The sequence below is a fragment of the Elgaria multicarinata genome, chromosome 5 (genome assembly GCF_023053635.1).
Source record: "Elgaria multicarinata webbii isolate HBS135686 ecotype San Diego chromosome 5, rElgMul1.1.pri, whole genome shotgun sequence".
In the NCBI taxonomy this organism is placed as follows: Eukaryota; Metazoa; Chordata; class Lepidosauria; order Squamata; family Anguidae; genus Elgaria; species Elgaria multicarinata.
The window spans coordinates 63325373-63348647 of record NC_086175.1 but is presented as its reverse complement, the minus strand read 5'-3'; the positions used below and the strand labels follow the sequence as shown (position 1 = coordinate 63348647).

The 23275-nt window shown below is 38.0% G+C and overlaps 1 protein-coding gene across 4 annotated transcripts in view; it reads left to right on the top strand.

Annotated features, from left to right (window-relative positions):
• The window catches only part of DMD (dystrophin), a 1279927-nt gene that overhangs the window by 1053262 nt on the left and 203390 nt on the right, over positions 1-23275 (top strand). For all 4 annotated transcript variants that reach the window (XM_063126497.1, XM_063126496.1, XM_063126495.1 and 1 more), the window contains exon 60: positions 12296-12442. In XM_063126497.1, coding sequence (XP_062982567.1) covers positions 12296-12442 — 147 coding nt within the window. The remainder of the gene's footprint in view (positions 1-12295; positions 12443-23275) is intronic.

Sequence of the window (23275 nt, the reverse complement as noted above, 5' to 3'; positions counted from 1 at the left end):
AGCCTCTCTGATGAGTTCATTCCATAACCAGGGCACCACAATGGAAAAGCCCTCTCCTTAGCAGCCACCTGTATCACTTTGTTTGGAAGGGCAACCAGAGAAGGGTCTCTGAAGACGATCTTATGGTCCAGGCAGGTGCATATGGGAGAAGAACATCAGGTAACTTTGGATTGGGCTGTTAAATCTTCGTCCATCAGGGATGACACTGTGTAGGCAAAACAGCCCTGATAGCAGGGAATGATGGTGTGATGGTGCATGGCTACACCTCATGACATAATAGGGCATGCATGCGCCATAATGTCATCCAGGGTGGGTGGGTGGTCATTTTGTCTCCTACCCAAAATAAGTTGCTAGCCCATGGACTATCTACTCCAGCATTCTGTTCACACAGTGGCCAACCAGATGCCCACAATAAGAAATGAATGCAACAGCATCCTCCCACACATTTCCCAGAAACTAGTATATAGAGACATAGTGCCTCTGATACTGGAAGTGATATAGAATTGTCATGCCTAGTAGCCACTGGTTGTCTTATCTTCCATGAATTTGTATAATACCATCAAACACCAGGTTGGGCCTGAGACATTGTGCTACAGTGGACTATTAGAGAAGGTGATGCTTTTTCATACTGTTGCCTTTGGCTTATAAGGTACCTCAGGGTTCCATCTTGTCCTCATTGTTATTTAACATATACCTGAAAACCACTGGAGGAACCCATTCAGAAGTTTGGGCTGCACTGCCACCAATAGGAAGAATCTACTTCAGCCTGTGGAATAGCCTGCTGGAGGAGACTCGTCAGCTTGACAGTCTTTTAGCATTCAAGAAGGCTCTCAAGACTGATCTCTTCTGGCAGGCCTATCCTGTAGAATTTTAGGATATTTTAGTACGTTTTTAGGATGCTTTTAGGATGTTTTAAACAGTTTATACCATGTTTTAAATATGTATTTTATGATTATTGTTGTTCCCCGCCTTGATCCAATCAGAAAGGCAGGTAAGAAGAATTATTATTATTATTATTATTATTATTATTATTATTATTATTATTATTATTATTAGGCAGATGATACAACTGTACCTCTATGTGGTACTCTTAAAAAAGAGTCTAGAGGTAGTTGAGGGATGGATGAGTATGAAAAAGCTGAAACTTAAATGAGACAGAGGTGCTGTGGAATGGAAAATTAGCCTTTGGAACTGATCCAGGATGGCGGTTCACTACTCTGAAGGAGAAACTTTGCAGTTTGGGGTTTCTTCTCATCACTCTCTGTGGAGGGACAGGTGGCATTGGAGGCCAGGAACACCTGTTATAAGCTTAGTCTGGTTTGCTAATTGCATCCATGTCTAGAGTGATTAGATTTAGCTGAAATTCCTAATGTATTAGTTACATCCAGGCTTGACTACTGCAGTGTTCTTTATGTGAATGTGCCTTTGAAGATAGTTTGGAAGCATCAATTGGTGCAAAATCAGGCCACATGGATATAAACGAGGGCCAGGAGGTCAGAATACATAATATCAGTTTTATACCAGTTGCACTGGTTAGCATTTCATTTCTGGAACCAATTCAAGATTCTGGTGTTAACCTTTAAAGCCCCAAATGGCTTGGGGCCAGGTTATCTTAAGGACTGCTTTCACTCAAATGATCCTGCTCCTTTATTAAGTTCTTTGAAGGCCCTGCTCATTTGCCTACCAATAAGATAGATGAGGTTGGTGGATGTGAGAGATAGCACCTTTTCAACAATGGCTTCATGTTTGTGGAACTCCCTTCCAACTGATCTACTCATGATCCTGCTTTCATTTTTTCTTCCATGCTTTTGTGCTGTAATGTCATGCTATTTTTCTTCATCCACAAATGATTTCATCGTCAAAGCTAATATCATTCTCCCAATGCTTCTTTAGAACCTAAAAGGATATTTTATTATGAGATTCTCAAGATTGTTTCTGTACTGTGAGCAACATTCCACAGCTCATCATCGCATGTGATCTGGTTATCTCAGCGATTGTGCTCTTATCTTTTCTGAACAGAAACTTTCTGTATCACAGTACTTATATAATTTCTTTGTCTCCTATAATCTCTGGTTTTACAAATACTATACTTGAATATTTTCATTTCAGTTGGATGGGGGAATTTTCTCTCTCTGACCTATACATTGTTCCAAACACAGCATGTAGCCATATTTTTCAAAGCATTGATAATTTTTCCCTAGCTTTACAACACATTTAAGTCCTTTCTAGCTCTTACACATTTCTGCTAGAAAGTGTAATGTAACTAATGGAAATTGTCCCCCACAGTTTGGAATGGATATATTGAGATGCTTCTTAATATCAACCTGCTCTCGCAGTGAGGGCTTAGAGATGCACTCATAAGCTTTTAAATGGATCAGTAGAAGCCTCCCATAAGAGCATAAATACAAAATCCAATTCTTTTCTCTGTTTTTTATCTTGAGGTATTTGGGTAGCAGTTGCTTCATCCGATGTTGATCATGCTGGCAAAAACCCTAATTGGCTGTCATGTCTTTCATACGTCAATCCTTCACAAAGTCTTTTCAGATGCATTTATCTCCTGCCATTTCATCATGTGCCTAATTAACTTGCTGGGTCAATACGTACTACACTCCTGAGAGACCAGTATAGTCTTTCTGTACTTGTCAGACACTTTCCCAATAGGGATAATTAGTCTGATATGGTTTGTTGCCATTTCCCTTCTCTTGGTTACCACAGAGTCCTTTAAATGCTTTGAACTCTGTTGGTCTGCTGTCTGTTTCTGGTGGACCAGACTCAAATGCAGTCCAATGGATAGAATATTGAAAGGGGACTGTGGAATGTTTCTTATCTGGGAAGCCTCTGGGGTCTTGAGTAAGTCGCTATCTTGCAGCCACAGTTCTCTAGCAGTTCAAAGCATCATTCTGTCTCATAGGAATTGTATTATAATGTAGGTGGTAAGGAAGAAGGCTAAGTGTCCCATATATAAAACCCAGTTTCCATGTCTTGGTCACAGCATCCTATTATCTAGGGGTATAGAAGCTCCCCATGACCAAGAAATAGAGCAAGCAGTATGTCTTTGTTTTTCCACATAACACAGCCACCACACATCGCAGAAGTTGCACACCAACTGCCCCCCCCCCAGTATAGCACAGAATTGACATTGAGATTCCTCTTACATATTCGATAACAGTGTGTTTTATGTAAGCTGGATTCTGCCCCCCCCATGTACTCACTAATGAGATAATCTTGCAACAAATCATGCTAGTTGGTCTGGCAGGTAGTCATTCTTCTGTCCCTGAATCTTTGTAATTCTCATCTCTCAGCCAGACCACAGGGTGATTTAAACTAGGCACTTCAGCAGCCTTGTTGAATATTTGCTCAGGGAAACTCATTTGAAATATAGCCCACCAGAAATACAGCCCATCATATACCAACAAACATTCGTCCAGTAATATATCTGTTTGTACACATGCATGCATTTGGAGGATTTAGACCCCACTTTTCAGGCAATAACATCCCAAAGTGGCTAACATAGCATGTTGAATATTTTAAAAAATGATTGTATTACACAAAAATAATATATATGTTTCTTTTCTTTTTTTAAATAAATTTTATTTTAATTTGCAAATAGAACAATAAGGAAAACAAGACAAAAGTGGAAGCCTCTAATAGAGAAGCAGGAAAAAAGAAGAAAGGGGAGAGTAGGAACATGCCATAACTCTTAATAAAGAAAAAAAGAATAATTATAATACAAATAATTATGATACAGATAATTATTGAAACAAAAACATTTCAAGTCTCTGATTCCCATACCTATTATTCCAAAACTGAACTGTGCCTTCATAGAATATATATTAAGCACAACAGAAAGCTAAAAACCAGGTAAAAATGTTACAGATAGAACTGAAGGTTTTAATGGCTGGGCGAATAAAAGGGAGTTAATCCTGGTGCCAATAAGACATCAAAATCAATGCCAGTGAGCCTCTTGGGCAAAGCATTCAAGAGTTGAAGTACCACAGTTGAAGTGTCACTATTTGTACTCTGCTTCCAAGTTGTTTAGAGCCTCGTGTGGTGCAGAGTGGTAAGTGGCAGTTACTGCAGCTGAAACTCTCCCCACGGCCTGAGTTCGATCCCAGCGGAAGCTGGTTCTCAGGCAGCCAGCTCAGGTCGACTCAGCCTTCCATCCTTCCGAGGTCGGTAAAATGAGTACCCAGCTAGCTGGGGGAAAGGTAACTGCGACTGGGGAAGGCAATGGCAAACCACCCCGCTACAAAGTCAGCCAAGAAAACTTCAGCGAAATCAGTGACTCAAGTGCTTGCACAAGAGGTTCCTTTCCTTTTTCCTCCAAGTCGTTTAGAGCTTTAAATGTTAAAACCAGCATCTTCAATTGGGTCCGGAAACAGACTTGGGCGCCAGTGCAGTTGGTATAAGCATAGTGACATGTGCTCAATATGTCCAATTTCAGTTATTAATATGCTACCATGACTTGTACTAATTACAGTTTTAGCTGGTGTACCAGCCTTACGTCGTTTAAGACATTACATGCCTTCAGAGCCAATTGGGCCTGTTGAGATATGACTGGATCTAATCAGAGCTGTGATGAACCTTTCAGCTCAGCCTTTTTTGACCATTACTGGGAGTAGGATGGAAATGCTCTGAGATAACCAGATTCATTTGCTCTTCAAGGTTGGTCCAAAATTCTAAAGGGTGTGTGTGTGTGTGTGTGTGTGTGTGTGTGTGTGTGTGTGTGTTTGTATGGGGTTATAATAATGGCATCATCATCATTATTATTATTATTATTATTATTATTATTATTATTATTATTATTATATTTGTATCCTACCTTTTGCCCAATGCTGGGCCTCATTGGCAGTTTTATTCTCAATTCGTTTCCTAATGATTGTGAACATGGAATTTGTTGTTAACTATTGTGTATTATTTTCAGGGATCCAACTCTGATATTAACATTTCATGCTGTAGCTTGTGGTTCTAGTTTTTGTCAAGCATCATGAAAATGTTGGCTATTGGGGAGTATAGAAATGAAATAAATGAATTTGTGGTGGTGCTCACAAGAGTTCCTCATATTCCCCATTGTTCTCATGAGTCCAAAAAGATTGGGAACCCTTGATGTGTTGTAATTATGCCATGATTGCATTAATAATAAGTGTAAACAAACAGCACATTTGTATATGGTCACCTAGTAGTTGATAGTGTTGCTGCCTATCTGTAAGTAAGCTATTGAGATCCCTTTAAAACACACCCATCCACCCTCAATGAAGTAATTGAAAAGCTTTCAATGGAAAAACAAACATGAGATGCAAAAAAGGACATTTAACTTTAAAAGGCCAAACAGTCATTCATGTCTGCTTGAAGAAAGAGCACATTCACAGGGTGAGCTGTGTACAATTCATTTTTTTGAGCTCAGTCACTCCAGAAGGTTTTTGATCAAGGATTTCAGTTGAATCTTCTGCTCTGATCAGGGCAGGGAGATCAGGAAAAGGCAGACACCCTCATCTTTTATGATCCCCCTGCACAGTCTTCTTGTACACAATTTCGGAGAACAATCTGAAATCTCTTTCAAATTGGAAGGAAGTAGTAACATCCCCCATTTTTAAAACACGGCTAATGAATTCATAATTGAAAAACATTGGGTGCTGTATTTGAAATACACAGTGTTTAAAAGATTGTATGTGCTTAGTTTAGCAGCCAGCAAAAAGTGCAGTATATACTGAAGATCACCTAAAATTTGGTTTTCTATATAACTAGCTACGTACTTAGCATTTGCTACTGTTGTTGTTAGCTGCTGTTTTGGATCTCTGACTTGGTTCTATCTAATCTATCAAAAAGATTGCAGGAACATTGGAAAACAAGCCTGCCTTCCAAGCAACACTTTTCTAAAGTCATCTCTTGGAAATCATTAATCTTAAATAGATACCAAATTCTGCACATTTAAATCCGTTCTAAGCATCCCATTGTGCAAGTCAATTAACACTTTCTTGACAAGAGCACAATGCCAAATAAAATAATTCAGTTGCAAAGTACACAACAATAAATGGCAGCAGTAAAGAACAATATAATGTTATCAGAGGGCATTGAAGGCATGAGTTTATTTTACTGTTTTGTGTTTAGAAAACCAATAATTCTTTGGGAGGAATTGAATATGCAATACTGGCCACTCTCCAAACTATATTTTCAAAATGCTATGTAGGGGATAACCCTACAATGTTATTAATACAGGTCTTACAAAAACTTGATTGAATAATTTGGATGGGGTATCTGAATGCTGCCGTAGATGTGTTATCAAGCTGATGCACATGTGGTTAGAGGAAAGAAGGCCTAAGAAACTGCAAAAGTGAATTGAGCAGTGACTATTATTTGCTGCAATTGGAGTCACTGATTTCATAGGGGAAAGTCCCTGACGCTGGGAAAGCACACAATGACCCTATTCTTATTGAATAAAGCTTATTTACTCTTTTTTTTCAGTATAGCCCAGAACATTTATTTTCAAATTTAGAAAAACAGGCTCATGCATCAAGAGCAAACCAACAAACAGCACCCCGTCTTGGGCATTGTTCACTGTCCTCTCGTGTTGGATTATCCAGATCTCAATATTTATTCCAAGGAAATTAATTTAGTATGTTCCCATAGTTCATTGCTCATAAAATCTAACGTGCAAGTTAAGAAGCATAATGGGCCTATTTTGGTCAGTGGCCTGTGGTGTCCTTCAGGGTTTCATTTTGTCACCTGTGCTATTTAGCATATACATGAAAACCCCGAAAGAGGTTGTCTGGAATTTTGGGGTTCAGTGCCACCAGTATGCTGATGATACCCAACTCATATCTCTCCTTTCCATCTAAATCAAAGAAGGTGTTCAAGTTCTAAATCAGTGACTGATGTTGGTAATGGACTGGATGAAGGAGAACGAATAGAAGCTTAATCCAGACAATAAAGAAGTGCTGCTGTTTAATCAAAAAGCAGACCAGGGCATAGGTATTCAATCTGTGCTGGATGGCATTACACTCCCCCTGAAGATGCAGGTTTGAACTTTCCCTCCAAAGATGCAGGTTCAGCCCTGAATTGAATATCCAGGCTTCAGCAGCGGTGCAGCTAAGGCTAGTGTTCCAATTGTGTCTGTTCCTGGAGATGTCTGATCTGGTCATTTATTTATTTATTTATTTATTTAGAATATTTATATACTGCTCCCCATTGAAAAATTTTGGAGCGATGTACAAAATGAAATGAAAATAAAAACAGAATAAAACAGTTAAAACAAAATTTAAAAGAAGCAAAAACAGAGATTCAAGTCTGCATATTAAGGAAAGGTTTCTTGGAATAAAGATGTTTTCCGGAGGCGCCGAAAGGAGTACAAGGTTGGTGCCTGCCTGACCTCCAGAGGCAGGGAATTCCACAGGAAGGGCGCCACCACGCTGAAGGCTCTTCCCCTGGTGGATTCCAATCAGAGGATGGATCTATGTGGAACCACCAGGAGCAGGCCCTCGGATGACCTCAGTGACTGGGCAGGTTGGTAAGGGAGAAGGTGCTCTCTCAGATATCCTGGTCCCAAGTTGTTTAGGGCTTTTTACACAAGTACAAGAACCTTAAACCTGGCCTGGTAGCGAATAGGCAGCCAGCACAGTTCCCTCAGCAGAGGAGTTACATGCGGGAAAGGGGCAGCTCCAGACAACAGCCGAGCTGCAGCATTCTGCACTAGCTCCATCTTCCGGAGCAGCTTCAAGGGCAGCCCCACACAGAGCGTGTTGCAGTAATCCAGTCTTGAGGTCATGGTGACACATGCTTTAATTACATTCCATTTGAACTACTGTAACATACTCTATGTGGGACTGCCTTTGGAAAGTGTTCAGAATGCTGGTCCAGAACGCTGCAGCCAGAGCACATGACTCCATTGTGAAAAACAGCTTCTCTGGCAACTTTTCTGTTTCTGGGCACAATACAAAGCCCTATATGAATTGGGACCAGACTATCTGGAAGACTGTATTTTCCCATATGACCTGCCCAGGTTTTAAGATTTTCTGGGGATGCCTTCTCTTGATCTCATTCCCATCAGAAGCACATTTAGTGGGGATGCAGGAAAGGACTTGCTTGGTGGTCACTCTCAGGCTATGGAACTCCCTGCTGAGGGAGGATAGGTTGGCTCCCTCTCTGTCGTCCTTCTGCTGGCAATCAAATATGTTTTTATTCAGGCAGCCATTGGCATGTAAGCTGGTTTGGCACTGAAGGGTTTTTTATTAAATTGCTTGTAGTTTATTTCTTATTGTGCTTTTAATTTGTTTTTATCTTAAGTTTTTATTAAATTTTGTTTTAATATTGTTAGATGCCTTAAGAGCCATTTGTGATGGAAAGGAGGCATATACATTTTATAAATAAAAATATTCTGATGTAATGTTTTCCACTCGTAATTTCTAGCTGAAATGTGTACATAATTGTACATAGACACATGTGAAAGCCTACATTTGAATTGTTTTTACATATCTTTTTATTATTATTATTATTTATTTATTACATTTTATACCGCCCAATAGCCAAAGCTCTCTGGGCGGTTCACAAAAATTAAAACCATTAAGAACATAATAAAACATCCAACAATCTAAAAACCAAAATACAAAATACAATATAAAAAGCACAATGACGATAAAACCACACAGCAGAAATTAAAACAGCAAAGTTTAAATTTAGGTGTTAAAATACTGAGAAAATAAAGAGATTGATTCCTCATATGTCCTTCTCATAAACCCAGCTCTAGTTTTAATATGTGGTATTATGCCTAATAGTATACCAGGCACTTCTCTTTCAGGAGGGTGCAAGCAAACATAGTGACAGAAATCAGAAATGTGTTAATGAATATTGTTTTGGGAAATGCTGCGTAGTAGGCTGTACTTCTGTGTAGATGAACTTATCAATACTAAGCAAAGTAGTATTTACTTGTGCTCATACTGTTCACTATCTTATCACAGGTTCTATAAAAACTGGTATGGAACATCAGCAGTGTTACAGTAAAGCCACAGTCAGGGACTTTGCTGAGTTTCTTTAGCAGTCTTTCAGATCACAAAATGGGACTTTCCAAGATTTGGGAAAGGGTTCAAAATTTTGGAAAGCCCTATTTGTAATCTGAAAGGTTAGTAAGAAATGGAAAATGGGTGAATGCTCACCAGTACAAATGAGGATTGGCTACTGCCACTAGTGCAATATAAATAATAAAAGTGTGAGCCTGTAAGAGTTTATCTGATCCTGTGAGCTTCCTTACTAGGGCAAAATGCTATAGGATGGGACTAAACAACTATGTGCTGTCCTGCTAACTCATGGGGTTAGGTAATGAATTCAGAAGATACCTAGGCAAGTTTGGTTTGGAGTTGTGGGTATCTTAGGACAGATTGTGGCAAACTCATGTATGTGAAAACCAACCATTAAAAAGATTGAGAATGACTGGTTCAGACAACACAATAACCAGTGATGGTTTAAATAGTTGATGGTTACTTAACCCATCATGGGTTATCGTGTTGTATAGAGGGAATTTTTTAACCAACAATTGTTTATTTGGCCAAAATAACCAACACAAATAACCGTTGCTGTGCAGATTTAGCTATTTGAACTACCGTTGGTTATCACGTTGTGTGAAGAGTGCCATCAGTTATTTCCTCAACCACCGTTGGTTATTTCATCAGCCACATAGTTGCAAGGCAAGAGCGATCAAAGCGGCAGCTGGCAAGGTAGATTTTCGGCAGCAATGGCTGATGAAATACTAGCAGGAGAACTGAGTGGGGGGGAGAGAGGGGAAAGGATTAGTAAGTCAACTCAGCATGGACTAAAAGTCAACTCAGTGCTGACCTATATCCACAACCAGGTTGATTATTAACATGTTGTGTGGTGAGTACTCCCTAGATAAACAAGTGTCAAGTTGATTATTATCCCACCATTGATTATTGTGTTGTCTAAACGCAGCCAGTGTACATTCACAGTATGATTTCTATATTTGATGGTCTACATCAATGGTGGGCAACTTGTGGCCCTCCTGATGTTTTTGCCTGCAATACCCATCATCCCTAGCCAGCATAGCCAATTATGAGAGATCATGGAATTTCTAAGCCAAAACATCTGGAAGGCCACAAATCACCAATCCCTGGTTTACATGAAACTGGGTCATGGGAAGGATCTAGAATATATTTGAGTTGTAGGCTTTGCAAAACCAAAACTGTGTAGGCCTGTGACTTAGAGAAGGTTGTGACATTAATTTCAAATTAAATTTAAAGCTACTTCTCACTTGACATTTTGTACCAAAGTACATGTACAAAATACATATAGCTTGCATCAGTTGTGAATGGACAAAAATGTGGGAGCAGGGTCCCAACTGATAACCAGTTGAGTATTCATGTTCCTTTTAATGTTTGTGCAAGTTTCTTACATGGTTGCAGTTCAGACCAGTACCATGTGTGTGTGAGTGAGAGAGAGAGAGAGAGAAGTTTGAAATTTTGAATTAAGAGGCCCACAGAAGAGAGACCATGGGCTCATCTAAACCAAGCAGGATATTCTACTATGAAAGCAGTATATAAAATGTGTAGATGAGCCCCATTTCTAGCTGGAGTTAGAGGGTTGAACCCAGTGTTTTGGGTCTGTTGACTGCTGTAGGTATTTCTGTTTACCTCCACTTTTTTCCTCTTGTATATTTGTAAATAAAGCAAATGCTATAAAGGTGTCTCTAGTGTTCTCTCGTCCAAAGAATTTAAACCCTGTTAGGAGTGCTTCTAGAACTTTTCACTGCTCAAAAGAATGGAGTGTGTAACATTATGTTTTTGTGGGGCATTTCAAAGTTTCTTTGCAGTTTGTTTTAAGTTTTGTGTTAATCATGTTAATCCATGTTTAACATATGAGATTTTTTTTAAAAAAAACTTCTGCATGATGTGACTATACTTATTCCAGTTCATTTCTATTTTGTATTTGGTCAACAAAAGAGGAGCCAGGTTTTATTGTTATAGGTATCGGAAGTAAGGAGTTAAAATAGAGCTTAGTCCAGTAGAAAACCCATTTTACCTCTGCAAATAAAAGTAGAAAATGAAACCTGTAGCAGTTCTAATGAAAGAAAATTAATATAGAAAATCAAATTATTCAAAATCTCTTTAAGTCCATAAGCCAAGCCTAGTATTATTTCAGAATATATTGCTTTTAATCTCTCTAGCCAGTTTTTAAAGGACACTGACAATATATTTCAGTAGATTTTAATTTATGTGGCTGATTGCAGTGTCCTCTGAAGTTGTCTGTTTCCCTTTCATAAAAGTATGGTCATATCTCCTCCATTTGCCTCCCATTCAAAACTAATGTTGATGCCGATTTCATAATTAGCCAACGTTTGTAATTCTTATCTTTGTGGTGAGCTTAGATCACTGTCTTATGAATTTGTTATTAATTTTGGAATATATTGCAAGCTTCAGAGCATATGAGGGCTGCATCTAAACTGTGGCATTTCTGAACATGTACTGAGTTGGTTGGTTTAACCATTTTCTTTCAGGGGGAAATATGATGATGATGTCACTTTAAGCCTTTAAGGGAAGTTTGGCATTTGAACTCTTTGCACAAAGCAATCTTGTCCAAAGAAACAGATGCATAAGTTGTATATACCTCCATATACAGTAGAATCTATATATCTCTCCTTCATATACCACTTGGTGAAGTAAAAAGACCACATGGAAACAACCAGTCTTGAAGGGGTACATAACATGGTACATGACGTCATAATGTATTATGCAATTCCAAACTACAACTCCCAAGATGCAGTTTGATATTGTGCATGTGCAAAAACGTGTATATACGGAATGAGACCTCAATTTAAAGGAGATTACACTTCTGATATTACACAGATAATTTTGTTACATTCTGAGGAAATACTGAATTCATTTGGGGTAAGTTTTTCCATCACTATTGAAAAGATGTGCTGGGGCTAAGGGGATGCAGCCACTCACGCAGCTCTTAAAACTAGAAACAATGGGCAGCCTCACATTTCTACCTTTGTAATGCCCTCTGCATAATTTCTCAGCCTTGAAAAGCTTTTTGCTTGGTCTTCCCAAGGGAACTGCTATATCTGCAGCAACAGCAGTGACTACTGTTGGTCTTGTGTAGGGGTTCATACCACGCTCCCAGTGTAAAAGCAAGACAACAAGGTGCCATTCTGCAGTGGTGCTGGTTACCCAGAAAATGGTCTTGTGGTCTGCTGCTAGTTTGCACAAACCATAGGATTTTGTTTTTGTTAATTATAATAAGAGCTTATTTAATCTATAGTGCTATTATTGCATTTTGTTTCTTTACATAGGTTTACCGAGCAGAAATTGCACCTCTTAAAGAGAATGTGAACAACGTTAATGACCTGGCTCATCAGTTTACCTCATCTGAGATACAGCTTTCCCCATATACTCTCAACCGCCTCGAAGACTTGAATGGAAGGTGGAAACTTCTCCAGGTAATATTCTGTAACATGAAGAAAAATTCAGTTGGTGGTGATGATGAGATTTTTGCTTGTTTTAACCCCCATAAGGTAATGGAAGAAAGAAATGGATCTCACTCCCAATAAAAAATATGGGTGATTTGTTTTAAAAATAATAAAGACTGTCTGCTTGGGTAGTATCCAATATAGGTCCTCTGTAGAGTAGACCCATTGAAATGAATGGGACATAAGTTAGTTGTAACTAACTTAAGACACATTAATTTCAATGGTTCTACTCTACAGAGGACTTACATTGGATACTACACCTTGTTTTTACGTTTGAACATCTGAATTGTGCTTTCTTAAGAATTATAACAAACATTTTAATGTAAATAAGAGTAAGCAATATATTCTTAAATGTGCAGTTTCAAAAGTGTTTTTAGCTGGTGATTTAAAAATGTCCTGACTTAGATAAGAACATTATTTTAAAATCACATTCTCTGAAATAATCATTGACACATTTTTAGTAATACATTATACTTCACTCATGTTTTAAATGGCCACTATGTACAGCTGCTTGGAACAGATGGAAATTGGTAAGAATTTGACATAACTTCCACATGGGTATCATTAATTGGATTGGGAACCATGAATAAGAAACAGGTGTTATGCACTCAGTTCCTAAGACCCATCCGCCAGCAAATTGCTGGATGCATGTAGCAATAGATTTGAACATCTATTTATGAAACAGTGAAAGGAGGGAGCTGGTGGCTATTGCACATCCTCAGTTTGGACCAGGCCATCTTTTTTTGAGAAGAGGAGTAAACTATATTTTTTGTTTCCTCAAAACCCTTTAACTTCCCACTTCTCTCCTTCAAAAATATTTTATTACATGGCGAAGGTCTGAACTTTGATTCTACTTTCACCACTCAAGTTCATTTTTTGTTCTCTTTTAAACAATTCCTGGGAACATTAATTTTAAACACTACCCATTACAAGCAGTTTAATGATTCCTTTCTTAGTGCATGCATTAAGATCACATCTGTAGAATCAAATCCAAAATTATGAAGTATTATATTCATTGTGGCCACTAGCAGAGTTTGATCAAGCTATTAAGCTCATGAAAAGGTGGTTTTGCTTTTACAGGATAATTAAGTTTTCCATATAAAATAAAAAGAAGATAATACTCAAATAGAAAACATATTACAATTTTGAGTTTAAAAAATAAATTAGATATATACAGAGCTTAAATGCCATGTATATTTGGAACATTGTATGTAGTGTCTATATATCAACATTTCCAAACCTGGTGCCCTCCAGATGTTTTGGACTATAACTCCCAGCATTTCTAACCATTGGCAATAGTGGCTAGAGCAGATAGGAGAAGACAGCCAAAATATCTGGAGGGCACCAGATTGGGAAAGGCTGCTATATATGAACATATGCAATAAATACTGTCATATGTCTTATACAATAATCAAAGTTCAAATAAAGGGTTTTGTGGATTTTGATTGCTTTGAAAGTCATAGAAAAATCCAAATCCTGCGCATCTGGTACTGGATGCTCAGGTAAGCTGACAATACCTGCATGTATCAACATGGATCCACTATGATGCATGTGCATGTGGATACATATATCCAAATAGTGCAGTACAAATTCTTCAACATCACTACAACGTGGTTCATGTAGTTGTGCATCTCTCTTGCAGTGTGAATGGGCAAGTACATTCACACAGGCTGACAGGTGCCACTGTGAATGTTAGTTTTTTCTATACTCAGAATTAGATTCTCGTAACAAGGGATGAGGGAAATAGAGGCTATTTTGGGTAGCTCTGCTGACTGGATTACAGGAAATTATATATTTCAATTTAATCCTACATGTACTACAGATAATTGAAAGAGTGAAGTGGGTCAAGGGAGGTTTTGAAGCATTATACTTCACATTATTAACATGTATAAAAGAAGCCACTTCTCTGCCAAATAACATTTCTATTTCTCACGTAAAAATGTATATTTTTGAGATAATTTTTTTTCTTAAATTGTACACAATTTGATAGTAGGTTTATTAAACTTTATTGAATAATAGCATCTCTATTTTGAATTAAGAAGATGACACAATGTTTTCAATGTTTGAGTCAAGAAACCTCCCCCAGTTTATAGCACTGTATTTTTTTTAAGTATAAAAAGCTAAAAATATCTTATTCATCATCAAGCAAAACATCTATATTATTAAAAGCAAGTCTCATCTTCCCAGCAGAGGGAGATTTTGTTCTTTCTTAGAACTTGGATTTCTCTTTTAGTTCCAGTAGTTAAGAAATTGCTCATGTGTATTCCCTGAGAATAAGATTGGCTGCCAATACTACGATTTCTATGGTTCCTGAATGAATGAATTTATTATGTAGCTTGGCCTCTACAGTAATACCATGTCTCTGTTATGTGAGCTTAATATTTGGCTCTATTGGGCATCTTCCTTGTGGAAATCTGCATGCTGGTTTGTCAGTGATGTGTGAAACTTGCAGGAGAAATTCACTTCCAGCTGTTTTCTGATATTTGAGCAGTGGCAAATAATTGCCTCTGAATTCTCTGTGTTTCAGCTGCTCTTTTTTATATTATGCCTAACTAGATGGGTTTGGGGAAAGATGGGTTAAAATTTATTTACAGCCATTTGGGCACTGAATGATGCAGGAAAAACACACAGTGTATTCAATTAAAACTTAACCCAAAAGAAGTTTATAAATAAAAATCGAGAGAATTCTTACATGCAGAGTCTACAAGGTAATGGATCTGATGAATACTCCTAGTAAGTCGTTGGCCCCATTCAGAAGACACTTTAAACAATGGCTTTAACCATGGTGAATAAAGCTTTTTGCCTTTTTCACTGTGGTTAAAGCCATGGCTTAAGGTGTCTTCTGAACACAGCCCGGCTTTCTGGCTTAACCACCGTGGTTTAAGGTACCTTCTGAATGAGGCCATACAAACGTTGTAATTCTAGTTAATATTGCATCCCAGACAATAGCTGAACTGGGCATTGTTATGGTGAAAGCCATCCTCTGTTATTTTTGTCCCCAACTTCTGGTAACCAGAATTCTACCACCTCTCAATATGGAGGTTGCATAGCGCTGTTATGGCTTATAGCACTGATAGCTCCATCCACTATGAATTTTCTAATCTTTAATAGTGATAATCACTACACCTGTGATAATGGCTAGATCTGCCAGACCAACTTCATTGAACTTACGTACCATTGAAATCAGTGGGACAAGTAAGTCATGGTCTAAGCTCTATTGATTTCAGTGGGAACTAAGTTCAACTAACATGGTTTGAATCCAATCAAATTAATTCCATGAGTTATGCACTATGTGAAGAAGCACTTCTGTTTTATCTGCCCTCAACCTATAACAGTTAAATTTATTTTTAACCACCAGAAAACATGATTTTTCATAATTGATGCTACTCCTGCTGTGTGGTTTATTGATCCAAAGAGAGAGTTACGTAAAAAATTGATGCCATCCTGTTCTGTGTCTATGTAAATACCTTGCTTAGATTCACACTTCTATGTGGCATCTTAGAGATACTGTACGTTAGAGTCATCATTGGATTTAAGGAGATTTGCTAAGATTTTTTCTGCTTTGCACAACTATAGAACTAGTAGGTTGTTGTTGCTGTTATTGTTTCTGTTTTTTTTCAATTTTGAAAGCTGGAGGACTGCTGACATTCATGCACATCACATGAGCCTATTTTGCCTTCCTGGTAATTCTAGTCTTGCTCTCTATTAGTTTAAAGTCCCTTTCAATGGCGCCAAGTAAAAATGGTCTGGAGAGCTGCATCTGGCACCTGCTGTAAAAGAATCACATTTTATAAATATCTGTGCTGCTTCCTGATTCATCCTTAAACTGTGTACAGCAGTGTTTCCAATTCTCAGCTAACAGTGATTTAATTGCATATCAATCTCACATTGCTAATTTTATTTATTCATAATTAACAGTATTCTATTTTCAGCCAAGTTGTGTGGCACTTTAACGATAGTATTTTGTCATTAAAATACTATATGAACTGCATTGCTGAGGGCCTTTTTATTTCTATAACCATATAAGAAAAGAACATCATTTGTGTAAATAAGTAAAAAAGATAGATTACTTTGACATTTATTGTTTTATATTAGAATTAAATGAGAAACCTTTATAAAAGATTGTTTTCTATTAGAATTTAATAAGAAACCTTTACAAAGGTGTAACTTTTGAGCTGAAACATAGTCAGGACATGTTTTTCTTCACCAACCTTTGTGTGCCTACAATGAGTTGGATCTAAAGGTTATCTTCCTCCATGAGTTTGCATGCTTTCTAGTGAGGTTTTTATTGTACAATCCTCCTGCCATTCACAGAACTTTATGGGACAGCCAAACATCATCATCTTCCATTCGTAATGCTCCCATATTTTCCTATCCCTGTTTCTGCCTTCCTTTTTTCTTAACACAGAAAAGCCATTAAGGAAGGAAAGGTGGAATAGTTGCACAATATCTCTTGACTGGTAGCACTAGGAGCTGTCCATCTGGAAGCAACATTTGTCTCTGACAGAAAGACTTCTTCCATCAGAGGAAGGGAATCTTTGGATTCTATCCAATGTTTACTTTTACTCACAAAACCCCAGAGGACCAATTGCTATACATTATACAAATAATATGTGTATTGTGAATATATTGTTATTATGCTATTTCAGTTAACCAGATGCAACCCTAAGATTTTTCATTTTAGGCTTAATAAATCTCAGAATGAATAGATATCAGGTTTAAACACTGAACTAGTGTGATGTAGAATACAGTGTTGGACTTAGACTAGGGGAACCTGTTTAAAATCTTCACTTAGCTTCACTTGGAGTGGGCAAGTTATTATAAACTAAACGTGATATCTGAAGGGCTGCTGCCCATCACAGAAATCTCATGTTTTATTATCCTTTTCCTAGGTAACAGCTTGTGATTACATAATCACATGGTAAACTTCTCTAGGTCCACAACCATCAATCAGTAAAATAATGTGTCATCTCACCGTGTGAGACACTGTCACACATTTTGTATCACTAAATATTATAGAGAGAAGGAGAAGTCACAGGAATTCTGTTTTCAGTGCAGGAGCCACACATCAGCCATAACATTAGTTATGAGTTATTGTTCATAAGAGAACAATCAAATCCATGTGAAAAATCAAGATAGTAAAAAAAGGAATAATATAATTTATTGGCCAAGATTTTCCGATCCAACCACAGCTGTCAGTCCTGTTACAACTTTTCCTAATTCAGCTTTGCTTACTGCCATTCCGAAATGATTAAGAAATACGTACTGTGAATATGTACATGTGTAAGTTAAATTTATTCTTCTTAAGTGCTAGGAAATGTGATATCCCTTGATAAATTGGAAGAGCCATCAGTTCCCTGGTTTGGTTTGGTTCTCCTGCTGGAAAGTTTAGTAGAAGGTGGTGGGTCTCAAGAGAAAAATAGTTGCCAGCAGGGGCTGCAATCAAGAAGAGCTCCTTCGGGCACACATAAGAGCTTATGCTTACCAAGTAGGATCTTTATTCTTTGAAAAGCAGCCCCATCATATGCTTCATCATAAAGTGTTTTTTTTTTAATTTTCTCTGAATTTCAAAAGAGATTTGTCATATGATGCATAGGGCTGTTATTTGAAGAAAAAGAAAAGCACATTTTCAAGCAGTTATTGTTATTCATAATCAGAGGGGGTGGGTGGGGGTTATTAAAACTAGCCATTTATGATTTTGTTGTTGTTGTTGTTGTTTCCCTTGAAATTTCATTAATGACTTACTCCAGTATTACTGTTTTTGATTAAAAGATAGTCTGTACTGTGACCCCTCCATCGCCTTGCTTTGAGTCTCCAGAGGAGGATTGTGCCAGGTAGAGTGCTGCACCCATCGGAGATGGGCTTTTAGTAGTGGAAGTTCTGTGAATTACAACTTATTTCACACTGTCATTCCCTTAGGGTCAAATTAAGTGAGAACACAGCCAATGTGTTTGTATGTGCATAAAAGCTTTGAAAGAAAAGGGGGAAAAAGCCTCCCAGGATTGTCATTAGTTTTCCAGCTCCAACTTTTGGAAAGAAAACTTCTGCCAAGATAGTAAGTGTTTCTTGAGGTTTCTGGGACGAGACATCCCAGCATAAAGAGTCTGATCATTTAACAAATTTATTTTGCTGTTGCTGCTAACAGTACTACTATGATTTCCACACCACATTAATTCAGCATCAGAGATGTATTAAATTCATTATTATTATTATTATTATTATTATTTATTTATTTATATAGCACCATCAGTGTACATGGTGCTGTACAGAGTAAAACAGTAAATAGCAAGACCCTGCCGCATAGGCTTACAATCTAATAAAATCATAGTAAAACAATGAGGGGAAGAGAATGCAAACAGGTACAGGGTAGGGTAAAACTAACAGTAGAATGTAACAGTAGAAGTCTGCACAACATCAAGTTTTAAAAGCTTTAGGAAAAAGAAAAGTTTTTAGTTGAGCTTTAAAAGCTGCGGTTGAACTTGTAGTTCTCAAATGTTCTGGAAGAGCGTTCCAGGCGTAAGGGGCAGCAGAAGAGAATGGACGAAGCCGAGCAAGGGAAGTAGAGGCCCTTGGGCAGGCGAGAAACATGGCATCAGAGGAGCGAAGAGCACGAGCGGGGCAATAGTGTGAGATGAGAGAGGAGAGATAGGAAGGAGCTAGACCGTGAAAAGCTTTGAAGGTTAACAGGAGAAGTTTATATTGGATTCTGTAGTGAATTGGAAGCCAATGAAGAGATTTCAGAAGCGGAGTAACATGGTCGGAGCGGCGAGCCAAGAAGATGATCTTTGCGGCAGAGTGGTGAACAGAAACCAACGGACTGATGTGAGAAGAAGGAAGGCCAGAGAGAAGAAGGTTGCAGTAGTCCAACCGTGAAATAACCAGTGCATGAACAAGCGTTTTGGCAGAAGAGACAGACAAAAATGATCGAATCCTGGCAATATTATACAGGAAAAATCGACAAGATTTAGCTACTGCCTCAATATGAGGAATAAAGGAGAGTGAGGAGTCAAAGATAAAGCCAAGGCTACGAGCTTCCTTGACCGGAGTAAGCGTAACATCATTGACAGTAAGAGAGAATGAGAGATGAGGAGAAGGTTTAGGAGGAAAAAATTCAGTCTTCTCTTTTATTCAGCCCTTTCTTCCACTTTCTGCAAGTCAATTTAAACTAAGAAAATGGAGGCAAGGGTTTTTGAGGATGAATGGATTGTCTTTTCTGTAGAGAAAAGGAAATATTTAAATTGAACTCTGCAAACCTTTGAAGTATAGTGTTAATATTTCCATAGTACAAGTTCCAGAGAGGTACCATATCTTACTATGTAGCATCAAAAAGAAAGATGTGTCTTATGGCATTTTAATGGCAAACAAATTTATTGTGGTATAACTTTTCATAGGCAACATTTCATTTTGTCAGATGCATGAAGCATGTGATATGCATCTATCAAAGTGGACACTGGCCCTCAAAACCTTATTCCTAAATTTAAAGTGTTATGAATTCACATTGTGATCAACTGCAGTATAGGCTATAGTCACTTGGCATGGGTTATGAGTGAATTGAAACACTATTTCCTAGTGAGAAATGCAGATTAGCAAGAGCAGCTGTAGCATGCTACTATTAGGCCCACAAAGTTCCCAGTTTTTTTTTTAATTCAATGTGCTGCTTCTGTCTTACAGTTGTAACATGTATGACTGATGTAGAATAGCTCTAATAACTCTCTAAATGATTTCCTTTTTAAAATCCCCCACCCACTCAAAAGTGAAGATGAGTTGGTATTCTTTGCACATCTGAATTTCTCTATATGTAATTCTAAAACTGTTCTTGAAACACTATATTTTTTCCAGCATGCTTTCTAAGCACATAAAAATGTGTTAGAAGCATTTGGCTTATGGCTCAAAATTTAGACTCCCAATTCGGGAGTCTCTAGTTTCTGTATTTGGGGGGCAGATTAGCCTTGTTCAAGTGTTTAAAGCGAATGCATGAAGGGGGAAGAGTGTGCTTGATAGCCCGTCCCCTCTGCTCAGCTCAGCAAACTTACCTACATTGCAAGGTGAACCTCTGCAACAGGAGTTGTACTTAGATAGACTCCCTACATCATTTAGAACTCTGAGGGATCCATGCTCTTCCCCACTCACATATTTTCAGCACCCTGACTTTAAATGTCTGAATAGGGCCAGTGCTGCACTATACCTTACATGCAGTAGTGCACTATATTGGTAAACCGTCACTTATCCCATTTCCCTCCCTGGGACTAATATCTACTTCAAACTTTGCTAATCTATTGTAGAATCAAGCAATACAAATACAAGAATACTTTGTACAAACAGATTTTTTAGTTGCAGTTAGGTGTTCCAGGGACAATGAAGTAACATCACATAAGAATCACATAAATGAGCCATGAAACTATTGAGGCTTCACAAAAAGCATCATGCTGGCATATGCTTTTAGTCCTGCTTTGTGGCAAGGGGTTGGGTTAGATGGCTGTTTAGTCCTTTACAACTGTATAATTGGCTATAGAAATACCCCTAGGCCAATATGGAGGTAGAGTCCTCTTACTGAATCAAGCAGAACAGCATGACTCTGTGTTTCTATCTCAGACATTTCATTTAATCCCAGTAGTAGTTAATGGTTGGTTTTAAATTTTAAATGTATCTATAACACATTTACAGCTGCAAATTTGATTACATTGTATTTACAGGAGACTGGACTATGAGGCAAAGGCATTTCGTTTATATAATAATAGTGATCTCAATTCTCCAAGCACTGGTCCTTGTGTAGCCAAAATTGCACCAGAAGGCTTGGAGGAATCTAAGCTTAATTTTGGAAAAGTAAAAAAAAAAAAAAAAATCAAGAAAAAAGCCCATGGGTAGGGTAAACCCCCAAAACAGACCATTGAGGACTGAGAGTGCTCATTGAGCATGGAATGCTGACAGTTTGTTTAGGAAAAACAGAAAACCAAGGAGGGAAGAAGAATGGAATGTAGTGTTTGGAATCTTGAACAGGAGCATTCCATATTGCAATCTCTTGTTTCAGATACTACTTGCATATACTAATAGCAAACTCAATTTTCTGAATGCTGTTCTATATGTGGTAAAAACACCTCCACCCATGCATCATCATCATCATCATCATCATCATCATCATCATTTCTTACCCACCTCACCCTCTGGACTGAGATGGGCAACAACATTGAATACATAAATATAAAATACATAAAACTGATTAAAAACATAAAACCAATACATTATTAAAATCCTAAAATCTTTTAAGACATTTTAACATTCAACCGGGTAGGCATGCTGGAAGAGATCTGTCTTTATGGCTCTTTTAAATTCAGAAAGACTATTAAGCTGGCGGATCTCTCCCAGCAGGCCATTCCACAGTCTGGGAGCGGCAGAAGAGAAGGTCCTCTGGGTAACGGTATCAGCATATTCATTTGAACCCCATAGTTTGCAGAAGTGAAAACACACACAGGTAAAAAAATAACAGCCTTAAAACAGTCCAATAGGAACTGAGCATGCTCAGTGGGCATGGAATACTGATTGATTGTTGGGGAGAGAGGAAATGGAAAATGGCAGGTGGAGGGACAGAATAGAATGAAATGGCTGAAAACACTTGTACTTGTCTCTGTACAGCTTTTACATAGGGTGACCATATGAAAAGGAGGACAGAGCTCCTGTATCCTTAACAGTTGCATAGAAAAGGGAATTTCAGCTGGTGTCATTTGTATATATGGAGAACCTGGTGAAATTCCCTCTTCATTACAACAGTTAAAGCTGCAGGAGCTATACTAGAGTGACCAGATTTAAAAGAGGGCAGGGCACCTGCAGTTTTAACTGTTGTGATGAAGAGGACATTTCACCAGGTTCTCCATATATACAAATGACACCTGCTGAAACTCCCTTTTCAATACAACTGTTAAAGATACAGGAACCCTGTCTTCCTTTTCATATGGTCACCCTATTTTACATAACATAAAATGGTGGCTCTTCTAGATTTCTCTGGTACTATAACAATTTAGGAATAGTTAGGTTCTTGCTCATTTCTACTAGATATGATATGAAATAGAATGGAGGGATTAAAAGCTAGATCCAGACTCCTTCAAGCTGGGCCTACCTTGAAATGTGGTTTATACCTAGCCCCTGTCACTACTAAGCTCCTCCCACTCATTCCCCTCCTGCTTTCCCCAAGCAAAGAAAGACTTACCTTTGGGGAAGGGGAAAGGATTACAAACATCAGTGTAGGTTTACCCATAGGAGAGACCTGGAAGCTTCTGTGCAACAATGAGTTCTCCCTGCCACCTGTTTTCTCTTCCCAACGTAAGTCTTCCTTTTCTTCACATGGAAAAGTTGGGGGAATTTGCAGGAAACACTTCAGCAATTTGGACCCAAATGGTTTCCAAGTTGATCCAAATATGATGGGTTCTCCTATATCACTAATAACTACTGACAGTGCTAACTTATGCATCTCAGAAGTAAGTTCCATTGATCACAAAGTAAGTTCCATTGATCCCCAGGTAACTGTGTATAGGATTACTACCTGAAATCTCCTTTTTGAATTACAGTTCTTGCAGGCAGTGGGGGAGGAAATGAGAGTGTTTTTCCTTTGCCACTTAATCACAGCTAGCCTCCAAATATCTGGAATTGGGTGTCAGGATTTACTCTGGGTAAATCATTTAAATCCTCTAACACGTTTAATTTGAGTTAGTTCAACAAGAAAAATACAGGATTTTGACATTTGTTTTTCCTGTTTTCTCAGATATTTTGAGGGTTACCAGTAGAAAATCTGAGTGCCGAATTAAAGTATGT